The 13,962-nt window shown below is 46.8% G+C and overlaps 3 protein-coding genes across 11 annotated transcripts in view; 2 read left to right on the top strand and 1 right to left on the bottom strand.

The window, feature by feature from the left end:
• The window catches only part of LOC142977753 (uncharacterized), a 96,559-nt gene extending 88,753 nt beyond the window's left edge, over positions 1–7,806 (top strand). For 2 of the 6 annotated variants that reach the window (XM_076121833.1, XM_076121834.1), the window contains 7 exons: positions 227–302; positions 424–495; positions 4,172–4,264; positions 4,349–4,442; positions 5,033–5,165; positions 6,557–6,708; positions 7,073–7,806. In XM_076121833.1, the coding sequence (XP_075977948.1) occupies positions 227–302; positions 424–495; positions 4,172–4,264; positions 4,349–4,442; positions 5,033–5,165; positions 6,557–6,708; positions 7,073–7,196 (744 nt within the window). In that variant the 3' untranslated portion in view covers positions 7,197–7,806. Of the gene's footprint in view, positions 1–226; positions 303–423; positions 1,146–1,307; positions 3,901–4,171; positions 4,265–4,348; positions 4,443–4,596; positions 4,631–5,032; positions 5,166–6,556; positions 6,709–7,072 lie in introns of those variants that run through there. The other 4 variants (XM_076121835.1, XM_076121836.1, XM_076121837.1 and 1 more) reach the window with 4 other exon arrangements.
• A 13-nt stretch (positions 7,807–7,819) lies between these two features.
• LOC142977755 (uncharacterized) lies at positions 7,820–12,545 on the bottom strand. Of its 4 annotated transcripts, none has more exons than XM_076121840.1 (8): positions 12,253–12,545; positions 11,659–11,772; positions 11,278–11,353; positions 10,802–10,953; positions 10,115–10,344; positions 9,566–9,786; positions 9,044–9,293; positions 7,820–8,511 (listed from the first exon to the last, which is right to left on the bottom strand). In XM_076121840.1, coding segments are annotated over exons 1-8 (1,233 nt in total). In that variant the 5' UTR covers positions 12,442–12,545; the 3' UTR covers positions 7,820–8,510. The 4 variants fall into 4 exon arrangements, with proteins under 4 accessions (XP_075977955.1, XP_075977954.1, XP_075977956.1 ...); XM_076121839.1 differs by having other exon boundaries at positions 11,278–11,374; XM_076121841.1 differs by having other exon boundaries at positions 11,278–11,374; positions 12,153–12,288.
• A 295-nt stretch (positions 12,546–12,840) lies between these two features.
• Positions 12,841–13,866, top strand: eIF6 (eukaryotic translation initiation factor 6). Its single transcript, XM_076121441.1, has one exon. The coding sequence runs from the start codon at positions 12,952–12,954 to the stop codon at positions 13,687–13,689; it is 738 nt and encodes a 245-aa protein (XP_075977556.1). The 5' UTR covers positions 12,841–12,951; the 3' UTR covers positions 13,690–13,866.
• The last annotated feature ends 96 nt before the right edge of the window (positions 13,867–13,962 follow it).

Genomic DNA, 13,962 nt, shown 5'->3' on the forward strand with positions numbered 1-13,962 from the left:
TCTGCCTAGACCTTCAGGTATAACAGGCGTGATATTATGATCGTGATAATTAAACCTTGTTTTATATAGAAGTCTTACTTGTTTATCTCATAATCTTACTTTACGTACTTGTACAAATTATTAGAGACAATATTGGTTTTCCTATTTCAATATTGTGTAGTAAATAATACATAAGTGGTACGTATTTACGCAGTGTGTATTGTAATATTGATGTATTGTGTTCCAGTTGGACGAGTGCAACGACTACGAGCAGCGTCGACGACTGCGCGCGCGCATACGCACACTCATGGCTGAACAAGAAGGTAAATATGATACACAACCTTACATCACTTGCACTGTTACTTAATTATCATTCCTGCTTAAATAAGCGATGTAGTTGACACAAGTATATGTCGTTTTAACATGATTGTGTTGTGTTCGTAGCATGCGCGAGCGCGGTGACGGAGGCGCTGGCGGCGGCCGGCGAGACCCCGGAGGATAGCAACGAGGCCCGCGGTGAGTCCCTTCTGTTACCGCTGCTGCAGGGCCTGCTGGGCGGCGGCGGCGAGCGCCTGCTGGCCGGGCTCGGCGCCGCGCCCGCCGACGTGGTGGCCGACGTGCGCCGCTCGCTCGCGCGCCTCCGCGCCGCCCTCGCGCCGCCCGCCGCCCACCCGCAGGCGCGCGCGCTGCTGGCGCTCGCCGACAGGCTGGAGGACGCCCTCGACGCCGCCGACAGGCTAGACGGGTGCAGGCCGCGCCGACCCAGGAGGCGCTCCCGAGCGGCCAGACATACCGTCGGCGTCACCAGGGAGGAGCTGGAAGAAGCGCGGCGCCTCGTAGACGGCGACCAGCTCGCCCTCCCCGCCGACAGGCACGGCTCCAGCGCCACCTCCACCGCCTCTGTCAACACCACCAGCGCCGACGAACCTCCCACCCCTGAACGTAAACAGAGCATCGACGAGGGCGTCAGTTACCACGGCGCTGTCGCGTCCCGACAGAAACCCACCCCCTATGCCCACTCGGTCAGCTACGAGCCTGCCCCCACAGTTAACAGAGACGCGCGGGTCGTTGTCGAAAAACGCGCCCCCACACAACGTAAACCTGACTTTTTCCGACATTCGGTGGCAGAGCTTGACACTCAACGGAATAAACCGCATCAGCCCGAAGTATCGCAACAGCCGTACCAACAGCCTCAGCAGGCACCGCAGCCCCCGCAGCCACAACAACCCCCGCTACGGCAGGTACAACTGCCGCAGCCGCAGCCGTTGCACCAGCCGCAGCCCGCGTTCCCCCCGGCACTCATGTATCAGCCGCAGCCGCTGCATCAGTCTAATCGCACGGACCGCCGTCCCTCTGAAACTAAGAGCAGTATAGCTGCTATCGCTAATAAGTTTGACTCTCACGCCCGAGACACGTCTAACGATAGAAAGGAGAACTTCCCGCGTCGCGCGCCCGTTGAGCCGGCTCAACAAAGAGAGTACAAACGCGAGGACCCGAAGCACATGTACATGCCGCTTCCCCCCACGTACAATTTCGCAGCGCCTCCGACCACTCAGGACGACTCTAAACCTCTTAATAGATTTTCAAATAATAGTAAACGGTTACGTATGAAGCGGGCTAACACTATAGACATAGGTCGTCCACTCGCCGGGTACAGGATGGACAGTGATGAGGACGAAAATCCTGTGCAGCCGAAAGTGCCGGAGTTCCGGCCGCAAACAGAGAACGATCGTAAATTCGTTGCTTTCATGAAGAAGAACGAGGCGGCGGAGCGCGAGGCTGCCGGCACCGTGCAGGCCAACTGGAGCAGTCGGTTTGGCAACATTAAGAACGCGTTCGAAAGTCGCGAGCGCGAAGATCACAGCCGATCGTCCAGTGCCTCGTCCGCACGACGCTTTTGGCGGGGGGCTGATGAAACTGCCATCAACCCGGGTGCAGCGCGCCCGAGGAAATTCTTGACAGAAAATAACGCCAACATAATTAAACCTCCATGGGTATCTGAACGACGAGAGCCGGCGCGCGTGCAGATCCCGCGCCAAGTACAGGCCCCCCCGGCCCCGCCCCCGCCGCAACCCGCCCGCGTGCCGGCCCCGATGCCCGCCCGCAAGCCGGCACCTGTTCACGCGCCTACGTTGCCCCCGGCCCCGGCGCCCGCACCCGCGCCGCCACCACCAGCTGCTATCGCTCCGCCGGCACATATACCTCAGTCTCCGACAAAACCGCTCGTCGTTAAGCCGTTCGTGGCGCGTCCTATTCCTGTCAATCAGTTCTCACATGCGCCCATGTCTGCCTTTAAGCCTCCAACGAAGGTGGCATCGCCCACCACGGCACCCGCGAATGTATGGAGTCCACCGTCAGTAATTAACAATATTACTTCCCCGACGGCTGACATGCCGCCCGCGTTCCCAGTCAATCTCCCGCCCACGTCGGCGCTGAGCCCGCCCGTGACGGGCGCGCCGTGGGCCGCGGCTTCGGACAGCGACAAACCGCGGCGGGTGGCCGGCATCGCCGCCGCTAAATTCAGTCAGGACGGTCACAAGCTCGAGATCGCCCCCGCCCCGTATCGCGACAGACCGTCCGCGTTCCATACGCCCCCGCAGCCGACTCACGCGCTCCCGCAAATAAATAACTACCCTGTTAAATCTATACCGAGTCAAAACGATCTCGCCGCTCCGGAACTAGTGCGTAAAATCGATGACGCCAAATTTCCACCTCAAGATTACGTACCCGTCGATGCACAAAAACTACAAATTGAATTCTATGAGAAGCAAATTCGTGAGAAGACTCGCCGTGAGCCTGTAATGAACGGGCACCGTGACCCCAACGAGCGCAAGCCCCCCGCGCCCCCCGCCTACACGGTCACGGACTACACGCCGCCCGGGGGCATCTCCACGTTCATGCCGCTCCAGCGTACTCCTGACATAGAGAAGGCGCGCGCCCACAAGGTGGACTACCTACCGGATGTGGTCACCAATGACACCGACCGACAACGTAGTGGTGCCTCGCCCCTCGCGCCCCACGCACTCACCAGCCCCCTGTCACCGCGCTCCGTCCACCCGATAGAATCACCCCACGCGTATCAGAACGGTGACATACCGTACACGAACGGAGTAGACGACAGCGTAACGACGGAGCACAACAGTGTAGAGACGCGCGTGATGCGGGGCCCCGTGCGCGGCGCCGCCACCATCACGACGGGTGTGCGGACACGCGGCGACGACGGCCGCCGGGGCTCCGCCGCCGACAGCCTCCGCGGTGCCCTCGACAAGCTGTCATCCCCCAAACACGATGTCATCGCACAGATCGAAAGGAAAAAGCGCGAATCGGCGCGGTCCCAGGTACGGGCCCCTGTACATACCGGCCGCTCCCCCCTGCCCGCGCCTGCCCCCCCGCACGTCCGACCCCCCACCATCGACCTGGGCGGCGCGTCCCTGTCCCCCGCGCTCGCCGCGTCCCGGTCCGTGTCGAGTGAGTCCGTCGCCAGCATCGGCTCCAGTCCGCTCAGTCGGTCAGGATCGTGGCACCAAATCGCAGCTAGCCCCAAGTCGGCGTCTCCGCGACGAGTGGTCGCTCGCGCCAAGTCCATGCACCTCCTGGCGGTACCGAAACTGTACGAAGGTGGTATCGCCCGCGAGGAAGTCACAGAGAAGAAGCGTACCGTGGAGGCGTACTTCTCGGGGCAGCCGCAGCAGCAGCCGAGATCGGCGGCGCTGGGCAGCAGTCGGCCGCGAGCGCTGCGGCAGTCGCACGGCTCGTCGCAGTCCTACTCGCTGGGGCGCAGCCGCACCATGCCCACGGTGTCGGAGCTGCAGTTCCTGGACGAGAGCAACACGGACGACGCATTCGAGGACCTGGTGTCGGCGCTCGGTTAGCGCCGCGACACATTCCACTAGTTAGGAGCGGGAGGCGAGCGAGACGCGCGTGAGTCGAGTGTGTGTGACGTCATGTCGCTTGTGCCGCGCCCCCGACCCCGCCGCATGTACCCCACCCCGCGTGCCCGTCTCTCTGTACATATGTGCTCGTAACATCCGATCATCATCACTCCGCGCCCCGTAACTGTGTTATTTGACTAATAGCTTATAGGTATCGTTGTACTGTCTTGCTGATTGTTTTCCAGTGTTTCGAGTTAGTGTTTAGAGTTGTGTGCGACGGTCGTGTTGAAGTTCCCTAATGGAGAGTGTTTTGTTTGCAGAGGAAGAGGAAGTAACTGTGACATCGAGCGTGAGGAGGAACTCGTCAGAGAAAACTGTTAGCAGTAGCACTACAACCACTAAAACTTCTAAAGGTTAGACACGGCGCATGCTCGCTCTATCTTATCCTTGCTCTCTAACATATCCCATGATGTAAACTAACTGTTGATGTTCCGCAGTGATAGAGAGTATGACAAGGCCAGCGCCTAAGCCCGTGTCGCCGTTCGCCAAATTCCGGCAACTCGAGAAGCAAAACTCAACCAACAGTCCCAAGTAAGTGAGAACCACATCTCTTCACTACACATTCACTTTCAATACAATAAGAAACATATGGACTTCATATCAAACATCAAACTACTATATTGTATGTATAAGATCCTGTCGCTTGATAAGTAATTTAATGCAATATATTTTATTTATTTGGCAGCCATATCTGTGGATACGAATAAGGATAGATACAAGTAAATATTCAAGTTAAATATGCATATAACATGTATATTAGACGCTTATACGAATCATTTATTCGAGGCTAAGTACACACGCGGTCGCGGCGCTGCGGCGCTGAGCGCATGTGTACTCGACCTGCCATGAGAACATTACATCACTAGAACGAATGAATTAAATTCTAGTTGACATGAGAACGCACGCGTTAATAATATTGTAAATAACAGCGATCCCCATTAATAAATAATATGCACACGCGTTACGTAGCACACGATGTGTCGAACTAATGTTTGAACTAGGCCGAAGTAACCGCGTGTTCTGTGCGTCTGCCATGAGCGTCATGAGCGCCATGAGCGGTCCAGTCTCATCTAGTCTCATGGGACGCGTATCTCGGTGACTAACCTTGCCCCCCGTTGTAGCTCGGCCAGTCCGAAGAGCCCGGGCTCTCCGGCGCCTTACTTCAAGTTCACCGAGCCCGCGCTGCAAGCGAGCGCCGCCACTATTAAAGAACGGTTGCTGCAGTGGTGTCGCGACAAGACCCGGGACTACGAGGTACAGAGCACACCTCCGCCCCTCCAACCCCCGCCCCCCTCTCAGCCCACAGACTGCACACCCCCCACTGCGTACAATCACATCGTCCAATTAGTTTTACTTAGTAGCTGTACAAAAGCACGATTTTAGTTTGTTATATATTATTTTGTTGGTAAATAAACGTATTGGGGAGGTTATATATGCGGTAAGAATTGGCAAATGCATATTTTTTGAGTATATTAATATGATGGAACGCTTGAACAAGATCCATGAACAAAAATCTGCATTATGTCGGGGCGTTCAGTTGTAACGGAGTTAACCGCGTTGTCGAGAGGCATGTTGTTAGCGGTCGCTGCGCACACACACTTTGTATTAACACACACCTCACTATCACTCATCCCCTCGCTTCTCTTATCGCTTCATTTCGGCTGCTACCTCTGTATATATGTATCTTGTACGTTTTGTGTATTGTATGTGGATTTACGACCAAATTATATAGCATTGGTTTCAAAATTCATAAATTATACTTCCGTTTTATACCTATTTTATATATTTATTAAAATTATTCATAATTTATTATATTGTTACAAAATATAATGTAAAAGCGACGCGAGTCTCACTGTAACAGAGCAAAATTAACGTATTTATTTGGTCTAAACAGTAGAAGCATGTATTTTGTTTAAAAAGTGTGAAGTTAATAGGTTTTTGGAGAGAAATGCATGATTTTTGTGTGTTGATAACACGTGGAGAGATTGTCAGAAGGAAAACATATATGTAAATATGGAAACAGAGTCTGTTTGTGATGTGTTTAATGTGAAATCTGTAAACAGAGATGTCCTTATATGTTGGTGATGATCTAATAAGCAACGCAAAGTACCCGAGACAAACAAAGTTATTAAGTTATAGTGACATGCACACTTTAGAATTCTTACACGTAAATAGACTGCACAAGAAAATACTGCAAGATATCGAAATACTATTAAAAAATACCTATTACTAGTAAAATCTGAGACAGGTTATTTTAAATTAAATCATAGGTATGTCTAAAGACGAATTAACAGGCCCTTTCATCAAACTCGATTATTACTAATTACTAAACAAAATTAATTTGTTCATACAAATACAACAGCCTATCAAAAGCTAAGATTCTAAATTTCTTATTAAAAAATAATTTGGATCTCACCTAAAAAGGTATATAGGCCCTATTTCAAGCCATATTCCCTTATATATCAGGGCTGGCTTATATTTAACAAGATTAGGCCCGATATTTTATTTGTAACTGAAATTTTTCATTATAGAAAAGTTGTCAGAGAATTTGAGGGTACTAGACTTGACATAAAGACTGTATTTAAATCTCTAACTGACGTATGTAATAAACACGTGATCTGATGTGAATGTTGAACGTTGTACAGAATGTGAAGCTGGAGAACTTCTCGACGAGTTGGGCGGACGGGCTGGCGTTCTGCGCGCTGCTGCACCACTTCCTGCCGGACACCTTCGACTACTCGAAGCTGAGCGCCGACACACGCCGACACAACTTCACGCTCGCCTTCAAACTTGCCGAGTAAGAACTTTGTTACTACTTTAAATAGTCACAGAGGTTTACTTACCGTTTATGACCTTACCTTGGCTTGCCAAGCAGATAGTGCTACCAAATGGTGACAATAGTAAGAAAAACAACATCGATAATGACATCAGTTTTGTTAGGAGTAACACCTCGTAACCCATCACTGGCTTTCAAAAAGACCAATTGCTCTTTGGGAATGGCCTAAATTTAAAGCTACAACTAAAGCATCGAGAGCCTATGCCGATCAAAAAGATGATAAAAATGTTCTTCAAACCTGATCCTTAGTGCCCTGTGCCTATCTCTGTGTAAAGACTTATTTATTGTAACTCTTTTGTAAAGACTAATTTATTGTATATTCCAGTGAGAAGGCGGGCATCTACCCCCTGCTGGACGTGGACGACATGGTGGCGATGCGCAAGCCGGACTGGAAGTGCGTGTTCACGTACGTGCAGTCCATCTACCGCCGGTTCAAGGACCAAGACTGACCGCCGTCGCCCACCCGCCCTGTCTCCTGCCCCTGCACGCCGAGCCTCGACGAGTAATTCATTAGATCTTCTAAGATAGCGATTATTTTTAGAGAGCTCTTGTCTATAAGTGCACGGGCAGCAGGCACGCGTCCAGCGAGGGGCCCTCAGCGTCGAGCAGTAGAACGTCGTAGTCACAAATAGTTCGTACGAAGTGTTATAAATCCAAAGAGCGTTTGTTGTTGATTGTTTTGTTATAAATGTTTTATGTCAGTGTCCGCCCAACTCGTATCTCCATGCGCTGTCTCGACAGACCTCCTATTTATTATAATCTCAACATGTGATTTTTTTTCTACGTTTAGTTTGTAAGTTTCACTAACAATTGTATATCGAGCGACTAGTAGGTCATATCGTTAGCACTGCTAAGGATCGCTTGCACTTATATATCACACATAAGAGAGTAGATTCCTAGTTATTCAGTGTACAGACCGTTTCACGACTACTTTAACAATTTGACATTTATTAATAACTGCGGCTTGATGTATTCGCCTACTGATTTTATGAAATTTGATATTATTATGATTATTATGTTAATTTATATTGATAATGAAATAAATATTGATTAACAAAACATTTGTGTTTTATTAGCTTTTTATTTTTTTTCATGTTTTACAGTGAAGTAGATATCAAAAATATTGATCGGCAATAAAATATTCCTTCGCACAGAACCTAATGTTTCCATAACTCATTCATTTTATATTTGACCATTACTTTAAACATTATAATTTCAGTTTTGAGTTTCTTCTTCATTTTCATAGACATAATAAGAATAGATCCACTATCATTGAACTTGGGATCTTTCATATTTATAAGCTTCTCAATTTTTTCCGTCGTTAAAGACATTCGCAAACAAAGATCATTTGACAGGACACTTGAATTTTTCAAAGTTAAAAACCAAAATTGCACGACTTTTATATAAGATATTTTTAGTTATTTGATCTTATAGCACGTGCTGAGTGTAATTTGACCCTTATCTGGGACTCTACCCAGAGGGAACACATGGTTAGGTCTTAAGTAAGTAAAATGTAAATAGGTGAATCAGCTTTGGACAATCAGTTACACGTGCCTTAGAATATTTTACTGAATGGCTTCAGAATCTTGTAATCTCATAAAAGTTATTATCGATAGTAGAATGATTATGGACAGAAACGTTGATATTGTGAATATAACTATAGAAATTGACATAATCCGTGGAAATCAAGTGTATTAGAAATAAACACTGGTTTTATATAACTTGTACTGTTCACAGTCAATTGCCTAGAAATGTCGCCAGTATCTGTGGACAAGCAAATTGAAATTGTCCATTAGTTTATTTAGTTCGACCTCGTAACTCATATTAAGATCACGATGCATAATTTGCGTACAAGAGAAAAACTAAACAAGTTGTCATATGGTCCTACTAAGCTATGATCAAAATCATTCGAGCCACCTATAATTTTGTAAGAATTACAAAAACACACAGAATCTAGATAATCTCACTCTTCATTCATCACTGATTAAAGTTGCCATGTATTTCAGTTCTGTAGACACGAGACGAGCTCAGCACGTCAACAAAGGTATAAAACTACTACGCTAGACAGAAACGCATTTGACCAGACATTAAAGGCAATGTTTTATCCCACGTTTTATACGAAATTTTGTATGAATGACTGTCAAATACTTGCCACACAATGGTACCAAAATTCGCCAAAGTTGTCAAAAATTGCAATTACTATCATGTTGGACCTGCTACGTGTTTACCGCGACGTCTGTAGAAAAACGGAGCATAAAAATTATTATTACGAACCAAAAATATTGTAACCTCATACCAGGGATCGGGCAGTGTGTACGGGAGGGCCACCATGAAGGGATCGGCTACATTGGTACTTCGGTCAGTGGTCGCGTTGCCCTCCTCGTCGCCCACCACCGTCGTGTCCGAGGGGTGGGGGGTGAGCGTGCTCTCCTCGTCCGCCAGCGTCACGTGCACGTGCAGCGTGCTGTCACGCCACGCCTGCCACGACAGCTGGTGCTCTTGGATCTTCAGTAGCATCCAGGTGGTGAGGAGTCCATTGAGAGCACCTAAATTAAGGCAAAATTAAGACTGGTTTAATAATAACATAGGTACTCGTATTCCCGTTCATATATTTAGTCAGCCCGATGAAGTCGCTAAAGCTAGAGTGAGGATTCGTAATTATAAAACGATAAGATTCTGAATAACGAGCCTGCCTGGTCAAACCCTAGAAGTTTGAGTAAGAAAAATGATAGTTCGGGAACATAAAAGACGATTTACTTTTTCTAAGTACATAACTACGCTAAATCGGTGTCAGTCATTAGAAGGAAATCCTTCATACCGATGACTCCGATGAGCAGCGAGGAGAAGAGGTTGGCGGCGAGCGCGGCGCCCCCGCCCCGGCGCGCGCCCGCCTGCAGCACGGCGTCGCACGCGTGCAGCGCGCGCGCCGTGCCCAGCACGCTGGCCGTGCCCAGCGCCAGCGCGCGCCACGCGTCCGCCGCCAGCGCGCGCCCGCGCCCCGACACCGCCCACTCGCACATCGACCGCATCCACGACCATCTGCACGCACAAACACCACGTACTCTCGTGTTCGACACAAACGAGACCTTTGATCGTCACACATCGTCACACTAGTCCCATTTCGTATCAATACTAGACAAAGGCCAACTTTATGGGAAACTATCATAAATAACCCTAGTGTGGTTATAAGAAGGTAATTGGCGGTAGAGGTGTGATGAAAAATAGTTATCACTAATCGTAAAGGTACTCATTATGTTGAAGACATCCGTAAAATTATTTCAATTTTACTTTTTTATCCTATATTTCCCATCAATCACAAAAATCTACAAATATAAAACAAGTACACTGAAAATAATATAAAACTCACTTATGACTCCTAGTGACAACATAATGGTGCCTGCAGAGCTCGCAGTAGGACGTGGCGGCCTGTAACAGCCATCGTTCAAGACAGGAGCGGTGCACAGCAGCAATGGTACCGCGGCACGAGCACGGCCGGACGAGCCGCTCGGCCGACTCGCCGCCGAAACATATGCGACAGATGTTGTCTGACCGAAGACTGCCCGTCAGGCTTGAGACTTCTTTAGCTGCTGGCGAACCCTGGGAGGAATTTGGAGATTTTATGCTTTGTGTTGGGGTAGAAAGAGACTTTTGAGTGGCTATTGTAAACCTAAGGTCAAAGTTTTAAGCATCTTTATCGTACCAACAAGTGGGCAATCTTGGAGACTAGTGGAAGTGCTTTTAAAAACATGAAGAACTAAGTTTAATTGTTCTAAAGGTAATATTCTAATAACTGCCTTATTTGTGTGGGTGGTAGTCCAAAATTACAAAGTAAGAAGGGACTACTTGGGAGCTCAACTAAAGGTCGTTTAACCTAACAATGGCTTCTACACATTGTCATTGATTAGCTGCAATATAGAGACATCAGTTTATTCTTCGCAGCCAATGCAAACTGTCGTAGCAGGAATCGTAACAAAAAACTCTCCAAATCAAGAATAATTTCAAGTATTTAGATGAATAGTTGAATGATACCGCGTTAGTACTGTACAGGACCCACCTGTTTGTTGAGCAGCAGCGCACACACGGAGCCCAGGATGGACATGGAGCGGCCGCCGGGCTGCAGCAGCGACGACGCCGGCGACGAGAACGTCAGAGAGTCCGCGATACGCGCGCGCATCACGCGCTGTTCCTCTGAGTCGTTCACATTGGCTGGTGGGAAGAGGGTTAGATGACGTCTTCAAGACTTTAACATAATTGCTTTATTTTTACAACTTCTGTAGTAAAATCCTTGCCGAAGTTAACTGCAGGCTGTGATTTTAGGATGGGAGCATTTAATCCACAACGCAAGCCATATACAGATAAATCAGATTAGGGAATAGCGAATACTTCCCTTTAGAATTTAAATTAAGAACTCAGTCTTCCGTAATCATCACAACAAACGACAGATTTTTTCCAATAAATTGCTATCTACCATAACTTTGAAGAAGCAGTCTTCAAGACTTAACTTGGTCGTGTATGGTAATGTGTAGATACCTGGTGATGAGATTCCGGGAGAATACCGACAGCTGATGTCTGTCTGCTGGGCCGTGGAGCGCAGCTCTTTATCCCGCTGCTCCCGAGGAGGAGAAGACTGGTTTTGTCAGATCAAGGCATATTTGAATTTGAACTAATAGGTAGCTTGAAATTCGTTTAGTGGGTAGGTACAAATAGTTGTATGTAGATTGTAGGTAGATATGAAAAATCATCGGTTAAGAAAAGCCTTAAAAAATAAAAACAATAATAACGCGGTATCGAACAAAAAATCTTCAAAAAAATCAACAGAAGTTTCCTGATTGCCGATTGGCAAAATAAATAGATATTCTCATGTTAAATATATTATGTATCTGGAATGAATTTATGTAATTAGGTACTCACAGGCATAATTATCGACGAGCAACTGGAAGCAGACATGCTCATAGTAGCCTTACTGTCCGAGCGCTCATAGCCCCAGTACATCAACAGGGTCTCGCCTTCCCCCACATCACACTCCTGAAACACCGTGGGCATATTACCATCTCACAATCAACAACAGAAGCGCCTACGTTATATAAATAGCAACGCACTAATTTACAACTTAAACCAATTTTTTATTATTTAGTGAAGCTTGATTTATAAAAAAAACGTATTAGGCGAAGCAACGGTCGAAAAATGTTTTAGTCATATGCTGTCTTATGTAAAAGTCGGTCGCCTTTCAAGAGCTCAAAAATTACCAAATTCTCATATTCATAATTCAAACCCAAGACCTCGTGAATATTAGTTCAGTTGTCTCCTAGAATTCGACACGAATGAAGGGAAATTCATAGGTCCAACTAACTGCTAAATTGGTTGGTAAATCAAAATGCTTTTAGTAACCTATTTGGTTTGAGTACCTTCTTTTTTCGCATCGATTTAGATATAGGCGCGCATCTCATTGTTAGAAAAAATACATGAGCGTTTACATACGAATAATAAAATTATAGAAAAAAATACCCGTATTAAATTGGAAAAGCTGCAAGTCCTGTGGAATGTGAAATTAACTCTTTGTAAAGCTTGCTGGATCTTCGGTGAATAGGCGACAGGTGCTAATATAGCCTGTCTCAGCTTTTGTATATCATCGCTTGGGAACGGCTCCGTATCATTACTATCCACTAAACAATTTAATGTTACGTATTTACGCATTTTTTATCTTCATTGCGTTGAATATATTTTTATTTTATATCAAAAATTTAACGGTTAAGCCTACAAAATATGGTCCATTGTAATTTGTGATGTTTGACGTTCTGCGTCTAGGCCAATAGATTTACATGTATTTTTTTTATTTTATGTCAAACAAACTGCAAGCTTGGATTCGGTTTAGACTTTGCTATCGGCTTCCCGATTTTACTAATTTTGAACGCGACCATTGTATACGCGTTCCATGTACCTGGCTAAATGCCAGTAGGTGAATACATATTGGCGCATTAGAGCGAGATAAAAAGCGAGGTGTTTGCTATAAGAGAAAGCGAGAAAAAGACATTGACGTCATTATTAAATTCTTATGTTTGGAACGCAACAACGAAATAAAAATGTGTAACCTCTTGTCAAACTGACGTAAACCGAGCCATTTCAACGAAGATCCCCGTGTTTTTCTCCCCACGTGAAGCTTTATTGTTGTGAAATACTTTGAAATTACACATAAACGGCACAAAAATGGCAGTTCGCGTCCAATTTGAAAACAACAATGAAGTGGGAGTGTTTAGTAAACTAACAAATTCATATTGCCTCGTCGCTATCGGGGGATCCGAAAACTTCTACAGCGTGTTCGAGGCGGAGTTGGCGGAGACTATTCCTGTAGTCCATGTAAGCATTGCGGGGTGCCGCATCATCGGCCGCATGACGGTCGGCAACAAAAACGGCCTGCTGGTGCCCTCGTCCACAACAGACACAGAATTGCAACACATTAGAAACAGTTTACCCGAGAACGTCAAAGTGCAGCGCGTGGAGGAGAGGCTGAGCGCGCTCGGTAATGTAATTGCGTGCAATGACTATGTGGCCCTCGTACATCCCGATTTGGATCGGGATACAGAAGAAATCCTTGCAGACACATTAGACGTGGAAGTGTTCAGACAAACAGTCGCCGGGAACGTCCTGGTGGGCTCGTACGCTGCGCTCAGTAACCGTGGCGGTCTCGTGCATCCTAAAACCACAATACAGGATCAAGATGAGTTGTCATCTTTACTACAAGTTCCGCTGGTGGCAGGCACAGTGAACAGAGGCAGTGACGTGATTGCTGCAGGAATGGTTGTCAACGATTGGTGCGCGTTCTGCGGCCTAGACACAACATCAACAGAAATTTCAGTAATAGAAAGTGTGTTCAAACTAAATGATGCTAAGCCCACAGCCATCACATCCACAATGCGAGCATCTCTCATCGACAGCATGTCATAACAATGAGTAATGTGGACGGCAGATTGTTTGTGATTAAGTTTATTACGTAAGACCTGCACATACACACTGCAAAAAGAAATTAAAGAAGAAATATTTTATCTGTTGATCAGATTACAAACCAATGCATCTTTGGACTATTTTTTTGTAAACATAAGAAAATAAAATTGTGAATATTAATTGTCTATGGTTTGATTGATGAAACAAATATGTTCTCTACGTTCCTGTGTACAGAAACTACTCTGTGGATCATATACCTCTTTTTCAGGAAACCTA

Source organism: Anticarsia gemmatalis, chromosome 13 (genome assembly GCF_050436995.1).
Source record: "Anticarsia gemmatalis isolate Benzon Research Colony breed Stoneville strain chromosome 13, ilAntGemm2 primary, whole genome shotgun sequence".
Classification (NCBI taxonomy): domain Eukaryota; kingdom Metazoa; phylum Arthropoda; class Insecta; order Lepidoptera; family Erebidae; genus Anticarsia; species Anticarsia gemmatalis.

What these genes read in the sequence shown, in the direction of transcription:
- eIF6 (XM_076121441.1), top strand. Translation starts at nt 12,952, where the DNA reads ATGGCAGTTCGCGTCCAATTTGAAAACAACAATGAAGTGGGAGTGTTT.
- LOC142977755 (XM_076121839.1), bottom strand. Translation starts at nt 12,441, where the DNA reads ATGCGTAAATACGTAACATTAAATTGTTTAGTGGATAGTAATGATACG. An exon ending in GCTTTTCCAATTTAATACGG is followed by an intron (nt 11,773 to 12,252) that starts GTATTTTTTTCT and finishes ACGGTGTTTCAG; the next exon opens with GAGTGTGATGTGGGGGAAGG. An exon ending in GTTGTCACTAGGAGTCATAA is followed by an intron (nt 9,787 to 10,114) that starts GTGAGTTTTATA and finishes TTGTGCGTGCAG; the next exon opens with ATGGTCGTGGATGCGGTCGA.